Raw genomic sequence first — 21,927 nt, 5'->3', positions numbered from 1 at the left:
AAATAATAACAAGTAAATGAATTTACGTGAATTTTTATAAAAAAGACGTATCTCAAAGATATAGTTTTATTACAATATTTTGAGTTTGTCCAAATGTTTGTAGACAAATATTGAAATAAAATCAACTGGTCTTTTTTAACTGTAATAAACGGTAAATTGATTTATTTTTTCAAAAAAAATCTTTGTTTTCAAAAGATTCGCCTATTTTTATTTTTTGAATTTACATTTTCTGCTTTCAGTGCCCCGATCGCCGTCAGAGCAACCAGTCTGGTATATACAGTCAATTTGTCTGTCACCCTCAATCAAATTTTCCGAATTCTGACGGCGATAGGGTATGTTAGTTCATTAGCTTGTCAGTAAACCAGAAGAAACAAGTCCGATCGGGAAAGCCAAAACCGTTACCACCCTTCCACCAGCCGAATAATTCAAACTAAAATCAACAGACCGAAGAATTTAAGAAATACGGATGTTCAAACATATGCAAAATGGTAAATGTTACACAGTGTGTAAAATGGCCACTTAAACCAGCCAATGACAGGTCATAAGCCCTGTAAATGCCAAGAGTTCCATATTTCCTTCTTCAAAATGTTCTCCATCCCTTTTGTAATATGTTTTATAGGAAAAATGGATTAAAATGCAACAGGGGCCGTTGGTTGGTGGTTCCTTCGAAAGCCATGTCCCCGGGCCGGGGGTAATTAAGTGATTCTCTGAAATTTGATTAGTCTCCCACTAGTCTGACGATGTCAGTCACGACAAAACTTGGTCACTGATAAAAATTATAAATAAAAATAGAATGAAACTTTAAAGTTTTATTGATTATTATAATTAATTGAAGATAACTCTATTTACTTCCCACTGTAATCGTGGCCTAGAAACTGAAATTATGCATCAAACTACCAAACAAATCTAAATAAATGAACTTAACAAAATATCATTTCTCTATCCACTTCCAGTAGTACATAGGGCAATGTATACAAGTACAGATACATGGCAATTGAAGTACAAACTTCAATTGCTGTGTATCTGTATCATTTTTGTTACCTGGAAGGTAAGGTACGCTTTTGTTTTGGGTGGCCGTCAAGAGCATTGCAGTTTAAAACCACTTTTAGAACATTTCACGTCCACGCTGTCAGAAATCAAACCTAGAACTTTAAACATGGACGTGTCAACCACTGCACTACGAAGCGGACTTATCTCCACTTGGATTTATTTTTTCGGACTTAAATCTGAAAAAAGTCAAGGCCAAAACAATTTTCCATAGCTACATAAGTTTTTTGTAGTAGAAACCTAGTTGATTTGTAATTTAATTTTTTTTTTACTGAATCAGGTTATAATTTATATTAAATATATGTATTTATTATATTATTACTGTTATAAACTAATTATCATCAAATTTTATTAGGAATTGACAAAAAAGAACACGTATCTAATGTTAGTTTCTATCCATAGGTTTACGTAATATATTCGAGTATATTATTGCAGTGTTATTTGCTATAAGTACTTTAATTTCAGAGTAAACGCACTGAAATTCCAATGATTTTTTTATATACAATGAAATATTATAATGTTCCAGATAGATTTCATACGATTCCATGTCAATTTATTACCTTTACATTGAAATGTTTTCGAAACAATTTTCGTATTTTTCACTAAACGAAAATATATTATCATTACTAGGCAAAAAATGATTATAGAGGCAATAACCTGCGATAAAATATTAATTAAAGATAAAATTATGAACACCGTATTTTTTTTACTATCTTAAGTGCATTTTTAATCTTTTGAATATTGTTAAAATACGAAATATAAACATTATTTGTACTCGCCGGTCTCAGAAACATAACGTACAAATGAAAATGAATTGGATCATGGAAAGATATGTGTTCCAAATACATCAATAGTCGCAGTGACATCAGGAGCTTAAATAGCACTGACACCCATCTACAAGAATAAGAAGATTATTTAGATTAGCATGATATTCAAATAGCAATACTTTCCGTTAAAGGTGTATGTACAATATTCTTCATCTAAGATTATGTTATTTATTTACGCAGGTGGTGATCAGTGGTGCTGTACCATCGATGGTGCGGTCAGGCCGTCTCTACAGTCAATGTTCCCACGGTTACCTAAAGATATATCCCAACGGAACTGTCATGGCCAAAGGCAACGACGACAGAGAACAATATCGTAAGTACACCAATACCATTCTCACTCATCTTTATGCTCCCGGTCCAAAGTGACATACTCAAGTAGAAGCATAATATAATGTTAGTATTTTCTCACTGTAGAAGGTACTCTATACATACGTTGTGATTCAAATAAAATAACTGTAGTGCTTTCACGCTTATAAATTACGCACACCCTTTTGTAAAATGTTTTCGACGCAACGTTCCCAAATTTTTCTAATTGTATTAAAAAACATTGCAAAATTAAAAAATAATAATGTATCAATATAATACATCGTATTAACCAAGAAATCAGCAAAGTTTTTTTAATGGGTACAACATTCTTCAAACTCATGTACTTAACAATAATTAAAAACCGTTTGCCGGATAACTGTGAAAATATTCAGTGTGTTTTGTTTACCTGAAAATTGCCATATGCATTCAAAATAGTACTACTCCATAATTATAATATATTGTGTAAATTATCAATGGTGAAAATGGACTTACATAATATGAACACAGGATTCGTAAATTTTACGCTTAATACATTATACCCTTTACCTATATACTATGAAAATCATTATTGTTTTGTATGTGCTTAAGATTCGTGAAATACACTAAAAATAATTTATGTAAATTGTCCAAATTTTTACATTGTCCTCAAATGAATGTGTAAAATAAAATCGTAAAATACAATATATGGAAATCGTTAATGCTTCGATCTGCAACTCGGTCAAATGCAGTCGAAAGTTCAAAAATTTTACAATAACCCGAATGTGTATGAAATGAAAATATTTTTTGTAAAAATATTGAATAATGATCATGCCCTTTTTGAGGACATGATTGTGATTATGAAAATGCAACTCTGTAAAATGAATATTCGAACTCTACAATTGGATACATGTCGTAATATTTGTTTTTGTAAAATGAAAAATATTTATGTCCAATAGTCGAAAATGATAATTTCGGAACATTTTCAACGAATTAAGAATAAAGGACTCAAATCTCGGACTTTTGATAAATACTTTTATTTAAGTACGTCAATCTTGACTTTTTTTCAAATACTATTGGTTTACGGTCATTTTTCACCTGAAATAAAACAAATTATCGATTTTCAGTTGAATAAGTAGGTGCTTTAGTGCTGAATGGTCATGTTTATAAAAGATTTATACAATGCCTCATGCAATACTATTGATTAGCGTCATGTAAAATGTGACGTCAAGGGTTAGTGGCCTTATGGTTTAAATATTGGTGCTTCAAATAAAAATTATATAATTTAATACAAATAAATTAAATGTAACTATCTGAATGAACAATGACAAATGATGAAATGGCTTGCGTGTATGTTGCTTAAATTTTCTCGTGAATGCCTGAGACCAGATATTTTCTTAAATCAAATAATTATTCCGAATTTTTAGCTCAACTATAGGTATGTATAATCAAACTATGACGATTAGTTATCCATATAACCATCGGTACAAACATTAAAAATCAAGAAGTGTTCAAATTGTAAAAAGGCGTTCAACTATTATTTCTCTTTTAAAAAAATTGAATTGTTTGTAAATTCGAAGTATTGTTGTATTTTTTGATAATTTGATTTTTTTAAATAATTTCCTGTTTTTTTATTTATTTATTAGTAACGCGCCAATAAACATTTACTTATTGTGGCGAGTTCTAGATTATGTTGACTTTTATATACTCATTATCATTACCTTTTCGCACCTAATAGTGCATTCATTTTCGCACTTAATAGTACATGGATCTTAATCATTTGATGATCAGTCTTACGATTTAGGTACCAGTCCAGGGCTTATGAAATATTCTGGTATGAAAACAATTGAGATAAATTATAAAGAGATAAAACACCATACAAATTAGAGCTAAAAAGTCGTCTCCAAAGAAAAGGGAATGTCCAGCGGAAGGAGCAAGGTGTCGTCACGTCATATGACGTCGATTTTGATAAGCAAAACACCTAGTACAGTAAAAAGCACGGACTGTTTACATCGGTCGACTGTAAGTTTTATTCAGTATGTCGCTCTTTTCTGCATAAGCGTCACCTTTGTTTGTCGTTTCACTAGACTAACTGAGCAGGGCAAAGACTGGAGATAACTCACAAATAATAAGTACCGGTAACATGTTAATAATACGTTTTTTTAAATTAAAATAGCTATTTTAGACAAGTATTGATTAAGATAAGAACATTACTTATGGGTAAAAGGTTATACCATCGCTTTTCCAGATCGATTTGTGCAGTATCTTAGCGTAAATAAAGGCATTTTAGTAATTACGGGAAGAAAAGGAAGCGGGACTGCTCGCAACAGGCTTAAGTCCGTTCTATCAAACATATGCCAATTGGCTGCAGGTTGAAGGACCATATTTTGAACGATCATGCTTACTCTAGTTATATACCTCATTGGCGAAAACACCCTTTTAAATAAATATTTTATATCAACAATGTCGGGAATCGAACCCAAGGCCTCTGGCAAGGTAGGCAGACGCGCTGACCATTACATCTTATAATTAGTACATAATAAGCAATAAACTTTCAGAAATTCAATTTCAAATTATTAGTATTGCGAATCAGGCATTCCGGCAAATACGTCATTCGCTAGCTACCACCTACCAAGTTAAGTTAGTTAATCTCGAATTTATATCAGAAAGCTGCCGGACAGCGCCAGCAAGCGGTGAGGTGGAAGGAAGAAGGGGAAATATCGTAATCTGAAACCATTCCTATTGTTTCAAAGTTCCCGCCTTTCCTAGCATAGCATTTAAACACTTGAATAATAGCGGTCCAAATCCGCTAAGGAAAAAAAAGAGGTGTCGAATCAACTATAAAAAATCTGGAAAACTCTTGAACGCGGCTTAGCATATATGCATGCATTTAAAGAAAATAATATCACAAATTATGTATGAGAAATCAAATATTTTTTTATCTTTTAAAACCTGAAAATTCTGCTTAACAAATATTTCGCTGTTTTAATTATTATTATTATTTATTAAATATAGAATTTCCTAGTGCGCCTTGTCCCGCGTACTGGCTATTTATTGGTGATATCCTTAATCTCTCTTCTTTTCATCGCTCTTCATATTCTTTTTTCTCATTGAGTTAAACTATTAATTTAAGGTAATTTATATACAAATTTGGTTTTTGTATATTTTTGGCTTTTGTTTTTATTTTCTATTGAATATGTTTATAGATAAAACTTTCATTTTATTTGTTGGTTGGAAAAAATTGCCATTTGGCAGTAAGCCCGCCAATGTGCAATTTACATTTTGTACCAAAAAAAATGCAATGAAATAAAAATTGTGATTTACTTCGTATGGGCCAATAATCGTTTAAAATCGAGGAACTTTAAACTGATCAGAGAATTTGCTGAAAAAAACTTAAACGACTTCGCGCGCCCTTTCATTGACAGCTGATTCACTCCAAACGTAGGCGCGAATTCAGTGTGCTCAATACATGAATAAATTATATAAAACAGTAAAATAAGTTTTTGATAAAAAAATTCACCACTTTTAATTATTTCAATGTTGTATTTATTATATTTTTCTTTATCCCTCAATCTCATTCTTAATAACTTAGAAATATGTAAATTTTTAACCACAAGATAAAAATTGTTTGATGTAGGTAAAACATTCTAAAGTTAATTTTAAGGAAAACCTGTCGCGCATTTAAGTTTTTAAAAATACGTTATTTCATTATAATTTATTGTGGAGTTACCTATTATGTTTCGTGTGCATCAATTGAACGTGTTTATGCAGAGAGCAGCCAGTCGAAAAATTTGAAAAAAAATCTGCTACATACAGCCAGGCTGCTTTAATAAAAAAAAAACTACAATAATCACATTCTTAAAAAGCGTGTATCAGAAAAACGACATTTTTTAATTTGAAGAAAACACCCACAAGCTCTAGAAAAATCGTACAGTATAGATGCTGATGAGAAGATTAATTCATCCAGAAATCTAGTTTTTTTAAAATAAATTAATCTGGTTAAATCTAAGTATTTAAAGTCTATAAATTCAATAATTAAAAAATATCTGCAATAAAATAATACATTTTAAAACAGAGTTTCACATCATTCATTAAAAGTTTGAATTAGGTACCATTCAATAAACTGCTTGTTTCGTTTTTTTTCTCTAGATGCCCGATATATTTTCAAAAATCCATTTTATTCAGTTACACAACAAAATAAATATTTAAACATTTACAATACCTACAACATACTTACTTTAAATTTTAAAAATACGATACAGAATTATTTCATGCAGTTGCCCTGGTAACAAATTCAAGACTAAAAATCGATGCAATCTACAACTTATAATAATTATAAGAAGCTTAAGCATAGATACAAACAAATTTATCCTAATCAAGTCACCAATCAATTGTTTTACTATAGACGATAAAATTATATCAAACGAAAATGTGATATAAAGTACTTAACCTACGCGGTATCTCTTGTAGTATTAATTTATATTATAAAACAGCAAATACATATGTATGTAATATGTATGGTATCTGTGATATGGCTGGCATAAAGGAAAAAATAAAATCATAGTCTCCTCTCGGCTCGTTGAAAAAACAAGAGCATATTCATTTTCATCTGGACTCTCGATAAATAAAAATACCTCTAAAATTCTTAGATCTTAGATCTTTTTGCGGCTTTTCTGGTCCTGATGTCATAGAAGCAGCATTTTTTTGAAACTTCGCTTCTCGTCAGCAAGAAGGACAAAAACACACTGCTTAATACTCATTAAAAAAACCATAAAGATTTTTACCATCTTATTCTAAACAAAAATCTTTTTTTTTACTTGGAAAATCAAACAATTTTAGGGCAATTATCAAAAAATTTCCAATTTTTTTATTATTTTAAATATATGATTATGAAGATTAATGTGCTTTCAACCAGATGGCTGCTATCAGGAAAAATCTTGAAAAAGGAAATCAAGCGTAAATAAATCCGCCTGTAGTATAGTGTTCACCTACCTAGGTCGGTTAGCGTCAAATATTTATATTAAAGATGAATCTACGCTGCAATGCTTCTCTAAAGCGTAAGACTGAAAACTCGGTGATTTATGCATTACTGGGTGTGTATAAGTAAACTTATTTATTTATTTATATACGGCTCTCCTGCACTTTACTTTTCAAATTGTTAGAAGAAAACTTAAAAAGAATCATACAATATAAGATATTAATATAAACGCATATATGGACAAAAAACTACTTGTTATATAAATAAAATAACTAACTACATTCAATAAAACTATTCTAACTCAATCTATTAAAGCTGATTTTCTCTTTTTGTCAAGAATATATTGGAGACTTTGTTTTTGAAGTTAGGCAGAGATAAATGAAATACATCAAAATAGGAGGCATATTTCTTGCCGGTGTTTTATAATTTATTAATAAGTTAATTATATTGAGCTACTGTTCGAGAATTTCGACAATAAAATAAAGTAGATGTTTTGTTCAATATATATAGTCTGATGATAATGATGATAAACCCATACTACAATATTTTGTAGTAATATGATTTGTGGGAAATATTTGAGCTTAAATTGCACAAAATGTTAAAGCATTTTCCTCTATTCAGTTCTTTTTTCAGGTAAGTTGTTCGTGTTTATATTATGTCATACTTCATATTGATTTGTATCGTATTTCTTTTATAATACTATTTTACACTTGTTTGAAATATTCGCACATGCGAAATAATACCTACGTAATTAATTATCGAATAACAGATACAGTTTGTTTACCCGCTTGACACAATTATGAGTCAGTTGCCGGTGGAGAAATGAATACCAAAACACGTGATCTTATCTATAATTTAATTGAAATGCGTTTATTTAAATATGGTCTATAGTTGCTTTTTATTATAATATTTATTATTTACCCAGTGAATAGTAGTATCAATTAAATGAAATAATATTCAACATATTACAACAGAGATGAAGAACATTTAAGAGAAGGTAATATAGAAGTCTAGGCATCTACAGGGCTTATGATCTGTCAATGGCTGGTTTAAGTGGCCACTTTACACACTGTGTAACATTCACCATTCTGCCTATATTTGAACATCTATCTTCCTTCAATTCTTTCATTTGTTGATGTTTGTGAAGTTAAAGAGCTGAAACCTTTATTTATGCGAGTGAGATTCATCTAATTGAATTATTTCACCTGCATACTAGGCAACGCCTGAAAATGTTATTTTTTCCATTTCTATACTTCTTCATGGACCAGGTAATCTATCAACAATATTTTGAGTTTGTCCAAATTTTTGTAGACAAGAACTGGATTCAACTCCCTGGGGAGCTGTTTATATTAACATATTACAACAGAGATGAAGAACATTTAAGAGAAGGTAATATAGAAGTCTAGGCATCTACAGGGCTTGTGACCTGTCAATGCGGTCAAGGCGGCCTCCGTGGTGTAGTGGTCAAGACGCTTGACTCTCGCACGGAAGGTTCCGGGTTCGATTCCCGGTGAGAACACAAATATTAAAAATGTGATTTTTCTCAAGCCTGGGTGCTTTGTGATGTAATTCACCACTGTAATTAGGCCTCTTGGCCTGTTGTGGTGCAAAAAAAAAATGGCTGGTTTAAGTGGCCACTTTACACACTGTGTAACATTCACCATTCTGCCTATATTTGAACATCTATATTCCTTTAATTCTTTGATCTGTTGATGTTTGTGAAGTTAAAGAGCTGAAACCTTTATTTATGTAAATAATATTTATTCTAAAATAGCTATTATGATACCAGTTAATTGAAAGTTGTATTTGTTTACCTGCAAACAAACGATCAACATAAAACTGTTACGTTTTTTCGCTTTATTACATGCGTTTTGATGATAATAAGTTACAACCGCTGTGTAAAATATACAAAAAAAACAAAACATATACACCATTTTAAACAAACGGTCTTCCTATCAGTTCCACTAATACTTCAAATATTTTCTCAGATTCCTTTTTTAAAAAAATAACTCTCTATTCCTTTTATTGTCTCTTTCACTGTAAGTTTCGTATAAAAGATTACGTCTAATATTTCCATTCTTAGTCATGACTGTTTTGCAATATCACAAACGGTAGCTAAATCTGCTTTTATTCATTTATTATTATACTAATTAAGAAGCAGATATCGCCGAATGCTTGAAGGACACTGGTTGGGTCAATCAGCATATGATAGTAGCTAGTGCAAAGCCAGAATGTACGAAACATGCATTAGACCCATAGTCAGAAACATCTTCTAAGAACATCAGAAATTAAAACATTGCGAAACAAATGGTTTCATATTCCGTGATGAACTCACGATAACGAAACATAAATCCATAATCCAATTTCGGATCGGACCAATGACAAATGCATTAAATATCAACGTTTCATGGTTTGCCTACTAATTTAAACATTTATTGTTTCTATTAATTTAAAAACATATAAATCAGAATACGAAAGGGAGAGCCATTATGACAATAATTCTAATTTAACTTAGTTGATTGATCGTATAAGTTGTCTCAAGGATTATGCACCATTTAGTTTACAATAATAATTGCGTTGTAAACTACTCTTTTTTTAATTTACTATTAAAGGTCAATAGGCCTTATCCGGGGCATTGCACTAAAATTGTATCAATCAAAAATTTGTGCAGAAGGACGTTTATTTTTAATTAAATCGAGTTCAAGGATTAATTTTCAATAGACAGTTTCGAATCAAAATAAAATAATTGACCTTTTCTGACACGTCCAAAAATCATGAGTTACAATTAATAATAATTTATTTTTTGTGTTTCAAATAATTTCCTTCCTCGTTTTGACAAATTGCTTGCCACTTCCGTTTAGGTACTTGCAAGTATAGTGATCATTATGGTTATTTTATTATTTTAGTTGTTTACGTATATTTGTCCATAAAATATTAACATGAATAACGGGGAAAAATACAACATTCGTAAAAGACGTGTACGACAAATAAACTGTTTGTAAAATAGAATTATAATCCTAGACGAGTGTTTGTGACTTGGTGGCTACTCTCAGAATATCAAAAAAAGGAAATCATGCGAAGAAAAGTCCGCTTTGTAGTAAGTGACGCCTCCGCCTATCATTCTCGAGGCCCTGGATTCGGAGGGTAGACATGAAATATTTGTTTACAAGGTGGTTTTTTTATTTACCAATGCAGTCCTCAATACACCATTAGGTGCGGATGAGAGTTTGATGGTGATGTTAAGCATAAACAATGTTGTAAAATTATGCCATACTTCAAAAATTCAGTTAATTGAATACAACATTCAGTTTCAAAATAAATACTAAAAAAATTGTATTCCTTCAAAAAATACAAAAAAAAAATACCAAAAAAAAGGTAAAGACAAAAAATATTTTAAATTTTCCACCTAAGCTTAAATATTCATAATATTATAACATTTCCACTCTCTCTTCAATTTAATTACTATGATGTACTTGTACATACGTTAGTAAACCAAAAATTGTAAAAAAAAAATTAAACTTATCAAATAAAAAAATAAAAAATGTTTTAAAAAATACACTGAAAGAAGGGAGGAATATTTTTTTTAACTACAACATATTATTATGTACTATTTTTTTTGTATGTGTAGGTATGCAAATACGTATTATGATGATTATAAAATATTAATTTTAAACATGATTCTTAAGATTTGTAATGACGTTCAAACTTATGATTATTATTTATTACGGATTTGATTAAAAAATCTTATCGCTAAAACTAAACTTAAGGGATTAATTATTATTCCGTAACTAATAATTTTGTCAACATGTTTTACTACTTGTGTATGAATTTTTTGATAAACATTTTACTATCTTAATTTTAAGTTACACACCAGTACATCCAAACACGTGTAAAGGAATTATAAAATAATATGAAGCGTAAGACTGAAAATCTACATCATACTAATTGTAATAACAAATAAAAGTTATATTTGCTGCATTTAGTGTACCAGCAAATGCAGTGCTTTTCGATAACGACATGGTGATGATGATAAGTAATTATAATATGGGCGTTTATTAATTGTGGGTGTGATCTTTTTTATCAAAGGGGGATTAGTTAAATAACACTTTGCGATATTTTTTTAAGCTGGTCCTCTTATAAATAAAATAAACAGGTAGTTAATTATTTTGTTATTTAGCCCTGTTGGTAAAAGACCCGCTGTCGTGGCCGACACTTATTTCATGTATTTAAAAAAAAACCTGTGCCAAAAAACGATTGAGTAGATTTATTTTCATACATATTTTTTCTACCGATGCCTTGTCAGGTCCTCCCGACGCGACAATGACTACTTTTATATTTTATATTCCGCAACCAGGACTGCTTTCCTTCCAATAAAGGAAAAAAATATTTTATATTCTTACATTTCCAATTTGATAAAAAAAGCAATCTCTAAAAACATTTTTTAATAAACTTTTTTTTTATTTTGAAATACAAATATACCAGCATACAAAGCTGCTAGACTTTGGAATGAGCTATCTCTTTATATAAAAAATGCACCTTCTCTAGTAACTTTCAAGAAACGCCTGAAACATTATTATATATCCCCAGAATCCTGAACTCCCTGAATTTTTACTGCTTTTTTAACAACAACAACAACAACAAACCATCACGCCGTTTCCCCGTAAGGGTAGGCAGAGAGGATAGAACGCCACAACACTCTATCTTTGCATACAGATCTCGCTTCCTCTACATTCATACATCTTCTCATGCACGCGCGCCGATTATTCCGACTTTTGACATGTCCATCTTTAAGTATTTGTTGGATTTGGACTGCTTTTTTATGTATATTTTTATCCCTTTTATTCTTTGGTTCCTCTTTCCCTCTCCCCCCAAACTCACTATCTGGTTATTTATTCCTCATCATTTAATATGTAAAACATAATGTACTTTTAAGAAAAAGGGTGTATTATGTTCAAGTCTTATCTCTCAATTAAAAACAGCTGTTAGTTTTAATTAATTGGGTTATTTTTATTTTATGTATGTATCTGTTTGTTTATATTTATGGTTTTTAGTACAAAACTTCGAAAAAGTCTTTTTTTGACCAGTCGGTTTTTTGGTTGGTTGGAAGATATTGCTTTTTACAATATCAATTCAGTTTGCATTTTTCACCATCATATAAACAGTAAAATGAATGTAAAAACCTTAACTTGCTTGCTATTTGATTAAACAAGTGTTTTTTCGAATTTACATTACAAAAATATGTCAATGCATACATAACATGAAAAAATTAATACTCAAATTTAAATATGCAAAGATGGTAAAATAAAAATACCCAGCAATTATAAAAAAGGATGCCATCCTCTCTGAACTTTTTTTCACTTATATGAAAGATGTCGAAATCCGAAGAGATACAGTTAAGTAAAAACATTGCTCTTCCTACTGGCATTACCATTGGCAGGTTGGTTCTGCAAGCAGGAAGATAAAACAGCTTAAGCTGCCAAGGTCTAAAGCAGTAATTAGGAACATAAAGAAAAATACACTCCATTACACCTATGTTGATCGTAATACCACGGATTAATCGGAAAAAATACATAAGCAAGTATGCATTTCTTCTTTTCTCCAAACTATTGTAGCCGAGCATTCCCAGTATGAAGTCAGACGGGTACAACCACGGATAGTATCCGCACTTCCTTAAGTAAAGATTCCTCAGAAATTTCTTCTGAACCACCTCCAGCCTAACAGAGTACTTCAATTCGTGGGGCGCCCAGATCAGAGATCCACACTCAAGTCTGCTTCGCACCAATGAGTTATAAAGAAGCCTAAGACATGAGTATTCAAGAACACCTTAGCTGTTTGGAGAACAAATCCCAACATTTAGCGCGCATTGTCACAGACAGTGCCTATGTGAGTACAAAATTTCAGTCTAGCATCAAACATAACTCCCAGATCTTTGACAGTGGCAGTTTGCTTAAGTGAACACACTCCCATACAGTACCGTTTAAAAATAGATTATAATGCCCTTGTATATGACAAAACATAACATTTAGAAACATTGAAATTTAGTTGGTTTTGAGTTCGCTAATCAAATATATCATTTATATCAGACTGAAGAAGGCGGCAATCATACAAGGTGGAAATCTCCAAAAACAATTTTAGATCATCTGCAAACAACAGAACTCGTGAATGCGATACCACGCTAGTAATGTCATTATACAATTTTGATCCATCCTTAACGTAATTTTTTGAAACATTGTTACAGAATTTCCTGTGAAATTGCCTTCCTTTCTGTAAAACTTTAAATGCCAAAAATGCGGTTATTTTTAATTTATTCTATAATTTTCGTGTATCCTAAACGCCAAACACTCAAAATGATCAGCTAAACTATCCTAAATCCTTAATATACTCTTAAAAAGCAATTATGCTTTAAATTCTTGCCAGGATTTTCTCATTCCTAACTATTTTACAATTACATGGCATTTAAAATACTCTGAAACGTACCGTATAGTTTGTAAAATTGAAACAAGCGCTCTCCTGTACATTTTAAGTTTTGAAGTTGAGGATAGTTCAGAATTAAAATGGCATATTATTAGTTTACAATCTAAAAAAATATATGAAAAATGCTTTCGTAAGTTAGTCATTTTGATTTTGCCCTTTCTTTATGAAGAACTCTTAGTAAAAATAAATCTATTAGGGCTCTGCGTTCTGGTTACTCAGTTCCATAGTTCCTCGTCATCAGCGTAGTGTAGAGAGTTGAGTTGGAGGCATCCAATACGAAGGAATCACATTACGTGGAAACAATGATCCAGCATATTGGCGCACTTTAACCAACAAAACCAGGGCTCGCAAAACGCATAAACGGTTTAAATGTAAACAAAAAACGCCATGAAAATAGTTAAGACAATATATTTTTTTAATCTGACAACATATAGTATATGTTCACATGCGTTTTTTACATTTATTTTATGCAATTCTGTTATGTTCTCATAGATGGCAGTTGGATCTAAATAAACTTCTGACGTCATTGCGATCTGTGTATTTATTTATTTATTTTTATCATTATATTACATACACAAAATTATAATTTATGTAAAGTTGCTTTGACTGTCTAACTAGGGTTATTTACCCCGTTCTAAAACAGTCAAAAAATATAAAAAACAGTAATCAATTTATAGAAACAGTTATAAAGATACAGGACAGAGTGAAAAACAAAGTAAAAAATGGAGTAAAAACATGGTAAAAAATGTAGTAAAAACACAGTAAAATTGTAGTAAAAACATACTAAAAATGTAGTAAAAACAAATTAATAAATGCAGTGAAAACATAGTAAAAAAAAAACCATGAAAATATATAAATAAGTCTATAAAAATATTTTGAAACTCAGTAAAATGCGAAATAAAAACAGAATACATAGTAAGAAACATATTTAAAGTCATAATAAAAAAATGAATGTATGTTGTATAGCAAAAAGCATATATAAAGAAAGAAAGAAAAAAAAAACAGCATAAAAAAAAATAAAGTAAAAGATGTAATAAAAATTTTAAAAAATAAATACATAGTTAAAACAAGTTAAAAAAAGTCATGATGATCTTAAAAATTAAATCAGTTAAAAACTTAAAATATATATTAACAATTTAAATTAAAACTGTATTGAGTATTGAAGTAATGAGATAGATATCCATAAATTAAATCTCGCCCCCAGCCCTAGTCTTTTACAAGCCGAGCTACGTGGATGGCGAGAACTCTCAGATCTTCAGGTTGAACGAATGGTCCCTCAAAGATGCGGCATTTTTGTAATATAAAGCGTAACATTCACACAAAATGTAAACCTATCGGAGATTTAGCAAGATATAGACTAGTGGGGTGTTTATTCAATCTGCAGACTACAATTAAAACCTTAAAACTAAGAACTGACTCATTGTAATTTTTTAAACCTTTTATTTAAATAACGGGTTATTTAAGCTCCATCGCAAATCAAATTTAAAGTTATTTATAAATATATTCTCATGATTTTTCAAAATATTATAATTTAGTCGCCCAAGTCATTATGATAGAATGGGGTTCGAACTTTGTACTTTTGATCCTTCAGTACACGAGACCACAACCGGGTTTTATCTATAATTTAATCTTTATTTTATCAGTAATTATTTTGAGTGATACTTGAATTTGGCAATACAAGTATAAACAATTCAAAACTAAATAAAACGGCATTGCTTCAAAACATTTTGTTTATCAGTTTAGAAATTAATTTTGCACTAAATATATCGTAAATAGCGAGCCCTAAATCAGATAATCAATCAAAAAACGGAATCAATTAACAAGCCTTAATTTCAAATGAAAAATAAGCTCAACAACAATCAAGCATTTTGCCTTCTATTACTTCGTCGAAATTCACAACTATTTGTGAATTTCGTACATTTTGTTTTTTAAAAAAAAGAACAGAGGTATGGAGCAATCTGAGGTGTAGGGGTAACGTGTTAGCCTTTGTCTATACAGGAATCAAACCCAGGACCTCAAGAATGCTAGGTGAACGTGCAAACTACTACGCAACGAGACGGACTTATCTACTGTCGAATATTTCAAGATTTTTATACGATTATTTAATATATTTTTTTAAACTGTATTTCTTGTTCTACTTATTACGAAACGCTGTGTTCTTTGTCCGCCTGGGCATGAAAATGTGTAATAGATCATATTGATGTGCGCTGCTTGATTTTCAAATAATAAAAAGTCTTTTTAAAAACCGTTACCGGTCAATAACGGTTTCTTAGGAGCAAAATGGTAACTAAGCAAATGAGTGGTTAATTATTGGGAACCCTACCCGCAACTTAGCGATTCGTCGTATTGTGAGGAAACCTTCGCAGCGGTTATCGGCCGATCCTAAAACCGCAATTTACAATATACGGCCGAGTGTAAATATACGCAGAAATTCCTACCTGAAGAACTGTTTTATTGCACTCCACGTTGGATTGTTGAATTGTTGCGTTGGTTACGGTAATATCTGGCCATAGGTACTCATTTCCAGATAACCGCGTGCCTTGGCAAATCGGGCTTCTACAATTTAAACTAATTTATTGATTGAATTCCGGTGAATCGGTTAAGAACGGACAATTAAATTTAAAAAAATATGCAAAATATTAAACGAAATGTTCAGGAAACTAGATTTTGTGATTGTCCGATTTCCAAAACATCATAACTTTTCAATCAAATGAGATAATTTCAATCTATAAAGAACTTTCAATGTAAAATAATTATTATTTTGATAGCATTAGTACGAGTACATATTAAAATAGCTTATTTGGGACTATTGAAGTTTTTTGAATTCAAAACAAATTGAACTTCAGATTTTTTATTTCAACTCAAAAAAGGATTTACATGACAAAAGTGGGCTTCGGTTTTTTACTCACGTATAAAATAGCTTATTGCGATATTCCTAAATTTTTGTAGTAGGATTTAGGTTTTGTAGCAGGATTTTAGTTTTGTAGTAGAATTTTGATTTTGTAGTAGGATTTTGGTTTTGTAATAGGATTTTGGTTTTGTAATAGGATTTTAGTTTTGTATTAAAATTTTGGTTTTGTAGTAGGATTTTGGTTTTGTAATAGGATTTTGGTTTTGTAGCAAGATTTTGGTTTTGTAGTAGGATTTTGGTTTTGTGAACATAATAACGATGCTTCTTTACCATCGACGAACGGATCATCTCAACTTTTTTCATGCATTTTGTTTCGCATCCTATGACAGGCAACGCCTTCACTATACGACTATTTTAATCTTCTTACCTCAAAACACGTTCCAAATACATATTGTTGATAGTTTTTCTAAAAATTGAAAAAATGGCTTATTTCTTAACCAAGCAACAAACAAACAAACCATCTCGCCGTTTCCCCGTAAGGGTAGGCAGATAGAATAAAACGCCACACCACTATGTCTTTGCATTCAGACTTCGCTTCCTCTACATTCATTCATCTTCGTGCGTAAGCACGGCGCCGATTATTCCTACTCTTGACACGTTCATCTTGAAGTATTTAATCGTGCCACGTCTTTCTCGGTCTTCTTTGTATTATTTCAATGTAGCGTTATCATGTTCAGAGATTTTGATTGGTGATTGTCATCGCGTTCTCATTTCTCGTCTACATTTTAATCAATCGGGTAATTCGTCTACATTTTAATCAACGTCGCTGTTTTTTTCATATTTATAAATGTAATTCAATTAAATAGGCATGTAATCGAGAGATTTATCTAAGAAAATAGTAATATTTGCGGATTCTAGAGTAAATTTTATATATAACAAATTCGTTGACCCCAAAAGATTGCAACAAATACACGTCTTATGCATGTCAAATGACAAATGACAGAGCAAAAGGCGTAATATTGACCAAAAAAAAACTAGATCTCTCACAAAATGAAGATAATAAACAGTATACTAGTATTGTAAACCATCAGAGATAAATTCTTTAATAAGTTATGTGTCCTAAATAGGAACATTAACACCAAATGGTTGATTCATTTTACAATTTACTCGCTGTGGAATAAAATTTAGTACTTATTTTTTCCAAGATTAAAGGATAGTTATGACAACAATGTTTGAGTATGTCCAAATGCTTGCAGACTGGCTGGATTTCCTCCCTAGGGAGTTATTCATATTTAAATTTATTTCAACAGAGAGAGAAAACATTTTTAAGAAGGGAATATGGAAGGTCATAAGCCCTTTAAATGCCTAGACTTCCATATTCCCTTCTCAAAAATGTTTTCCCTCTCTGTTGAAAAATATTTTGATAGTTATGACACTTATGCCTGATTCAGAAACACAACTCAGAGGAGAGTACATTCTTATCTTATAAGCAGAGAAAAACTTAAAGGTAAGGACAGCAGAATGTACTTTCATCATCTTGAGATTTTCTGAATACAGGTATTAAACATTCTCTATAAACACAAATTTACTCAATACATACGATTTACATGTTCTCTTGTATTGCATAAATCTTGTGAGAAACAGAACAGTTAAACAAATTATGCTTAAATAAAAATGCACGCAGTCAGAAAACAACGAAAATAAAATAAATAAATTACAGAAATACTTCCTTAAACACACAATTATTTTTTACCCGAAGATCAAAAATTTGTCAAGTCAATTAATTTATTTCGGTTTTTTTAATCACAAATTTAGAAAGTCTGTATGAGAAAAGACTTCATTCATTTTTTGGTTGTATTACTCGAAGATTCTTTTAAATATGGGGCGTTTTGGGGATGGGCCGCAATCAGTGGATACTCTTTCATTATAATCGCTTGTTTGCTAAATAAGCCTCGTTTCAGAACGCAAACATTAAATCCTTAATAAATGAAGTCGTTCAAAAACAGATTATGACGGGGAACTTAAAAAAAAAAAAAATTTGATTTATTCACGTTTCGTTTCATGTGTGTTTTAAATGGAAAGGGGAGAATTATTATATCTGGACCTTCGTTTAAAAGTTAGGTAATTAATTGTGACAGAAATAAATACAAACGTCTTTACAAATGCGAATGAAGATGCTTTACAACTTTGGATTTTTTCTGCAAATAAATTTAGTCAACTTACTTTCATAAGGATACATGGTTGTCATTTAATATGAATTTGATGCTTAAAATCACAAAAGAAATCACATCTTCAGGGGATTGTTGGTTGAATTGAGGATGTGAGAACATTTGCCCCTTACCTCACTTGGAGGGTGAGAAATAATCGACGGGGACCTGTCACAATCGATCATTTTTTTAACACTTTATAAATATGTATATTTATATGTATATTTATATGTATATATATATATATTTATGTATATTTATATATATGTATATTTATACATATGTATATTTATATATATGTATATTTATATGCATAGATATATATACATACATATACGGCGGCCTCCGTGGTGTAGTGGTCAAGACGCTTGACTCGCGCACGGAAGGTTCCGGGTTCGATTCCCGGTGAGAACACAAAAATTAAAATGTGATTTTTCTCAAGCCTGGTTATTTTGTAATGTAATTCACCACTGTAATTGGACCTCCTGGCCTGTTGTGGTGCAAAAAAAATGAAATGAAATATATAATATACATGTATATATATACATGTGTGTGTATATATATATATATATATATATATATATACATATATATGTAATTATGTATATATATATATATATATATATATATATATATATATATATATATATATCTCTGAGGTCCCGTTCCTGATGTATGGGAGCGAAGTATGAACTTGGAAAAACAGGGATGAAAGTAGGCTGAATGCTGTCGAAATGCGATTTTTCAGGCGAATGTGTTGTAAAACTATGTACGATAGATGCACAAATGTTGAGATCCGTACATTATGTAAGGCTGAGACAAGCATTATCGACAAAATCAAGAAAGGAGCTCTGCGCTGGTTTGGACATGTAGAACGAATGGACAGCGAGAGAACGGCTAAGAATATTTACAATGCGAATGTTGATGGATGCAGAAATAGGGGAAGACCGAGAAAGACATGGCATGACCAAATCCAACAAATACTTAAAGATGGACATGTCAAAAGTCGGAATAATCGGCGCGCGTGCATGAGATGATGTATGAATGTAGAGGAAGCGAGATCTGTATGCAAAGATAGAGTGTTGTGGCGTTCTATCTTCTCTGCCTACCCTTACGGGGAAACGGCGTGATGGTTTGTTTGTTTGTTTGTTTGTTTGTTTGTTTATATATATACATCTTTTTTATTTATTTATAAAAATACATATATATTACAATAACATAATAATAACGTATCCCAATCTCTATGAGGCCAAAGGCCTGTGTTGAGTTGGGAAACAACGTAATGGAAAGAGGAACATGTACATAATTTAAAAAAAGCAAAAATAAAAATGAAATATTTTTACGTAAACATACATACATTTCAATAAACATCTGTATAACACGCATAGTAGTATATATATCTATGCAATATCTCGCAGCAGTCTCCTGCAATGGTCCTCTCCCTTAGACAAAATCCAGACTTGTACACTCTCTCTGAAAATGGCCTTCATTTTGGAGAACTTAAATTGTTCATCCAGGTCATTGAACACTCTTGGCGCCACAAAAGAGAAATTCCTCTGAGCAAACGTCGCACGTATTTTTGGAATTCAATAATAATAATAAAAATACTTATTTACACTTTTATTTTTATTCTTTTTAATTAAATGTAATTCCACCAAGAAATGTCAGTAGAAAATCACAATACATTTTTTATACATTAAACGGCGTACCTACATATTATTGTCTTGAAGTAATTTCTTCCTACCTACCCAAACCGTTCATTTTGAGAATATAAAAAGTACGAGTATATGGACAGATTATCGGTATTAATACAGAATCTTGTAATTTTATACAAAATTTGAAACAAAAATAATCTTTAAACCTGCACTACACTATGAAAAGAGGAGAGGGGATGGGAAGTAAATAAGGAGAAAGAAAAATCTCGAATACTCGTATTTACAAAGTGACATTTCAATCTACACAGTTCGCAATGACACCAAGAGCTTTTTTAGCACTGAACCCTAGAATTCTAGTATTATCATGGAAAAAGGTGTAATGGAATACTCGGGGTAGATTTTATTCAACTTTAAATTGAACATGAAAATACACGTATGATAAGTATAAGAACATGTATTGGCTTTAAATATATAAATACTCTGCGGTGTCCAAAATGCTATTCTTTGAAAAATCACACATATGTATGTTATTCATTCTAAGACACGAACAACAGGTTTTTTATACAGTTTTGTTAAATCCGGCTAATATAGTTATTAAAATTCCTACAAACTACGAGTCTATTAAATCAATTTGCCGAAAAATCAATAAATCACAGTGGGATGCATAATACCCGAAATCCTTTTAAAAACTTAAACGTCCAACTTCGGGCTCTATTAATTGTGGTCGATAAATAACGCAAAAAATGAATACGTGTGGCAAAAGGCGCCTGTCATTATAAATCTCGAGCCATAGACGGAGCGTTGTTGCAGTAGAAAAAATATAATGGTCCATATAGTACTGGAGACCACCCAATTTTATTTTATTAACCACCCTGTATAGTAAAGGTTTCGTAATTGGGAAGCCCACCCTGTGGTAACCATTATTTGCCGAAGAAAGGGGAATACATCAAATTATTTAGGGTAAAACTTTTCAATCACTTAATTGATATTATACTAGATCCTTACAATTTCTTGATTTCCTTTTTAAAAAAAGGTGACCAGGTATTTACTATAAATTCAAATTTTATCATGTGATTTTATGCGTCATTTAGATGTGTGTTTTAGTTTTTAAAGTTAAATTTATATTTTATGGAAAAGATAATTCTCTACTTTGTTTATACGACATCTTCATATTGTAGATTATTACCTTGATTCAGTTTTGTCAACCGGTTGACATGATTGAATTTTTCGGTCGTGTCATTGTAAGGTTATTTTATTGATAACAAATTTTAAACCATGTTTATAATCCTTAAAAATATTAAATTGATAGATGTCAGCTATATTGACTCAACATATTTATTTGAAATATTTTTTCTTTCTGAAATATTTTTTCATACTCATTTAAACCATAAAAATATTTTTTAAAGATGTTCGTTCCACACTTAGCAAAATATATAATAGTACACTTAAGTGGCATTTAAAAAAAAAAAAAAAAAAACATTAATTTATCTTTATCATTATTTCCCTATCCGTATCTATTGGTGCGTAGGGCATTGCACCAATACTCTAATTGCAGCGGATCTGGATCATTTTTGTAACAAGGAAGGTAAGGTAATAAGCAATTCAG

The 21,927-nt window shown here is 30.9% G+C and overlaps 1 protein-coding gene across 4 annotated transcripts in view; it reads left to right on the top strand.

The window, feature by feature from the left end:
* Positions 1 to 21,927, top strand: part of LOC148280817 (fibroblast growth factor 17-like) — a 192,512-nt gene that overhangs the window by 134,272 nt on the left and 36,313 nt on the right. For all 4 annotated transcript variants that reach the window (XM_088227755.1, XM_088227754.1, XM_088227757.1 and 1 more), the window contains one exon: positions 2,055 to 2,187. In XM_088227755.1, the coding sequence (XP_088083881.1) occupies positions 2,055 to 2,187 (133 nt within the window). The remainder of the gene's footprint in view (positions 1 to 2,054; positions 2,188 to 21,927) is intronic.

The sequence above is a fragment of the Micrasema longulum genome, unplaced genomic scaffold (genome assembly GCF_059751315.1).
Source record: "Micrasema longulum isolate JH-2025_06_02 unplaced genomic scaffold, ASM5975131v1 h1tg000533l, whole genome shotgun sequence".
Classification (NCBI taxonomy): Eukaryota; Metazoa; Arthropoda; class Insecta; order Trichoptera; family Brachycentridae; genus Micrasema; species Micrasema longulum.
This window is presented reverse-complemented; position numbering and strand designations above follow the sequence as displayed.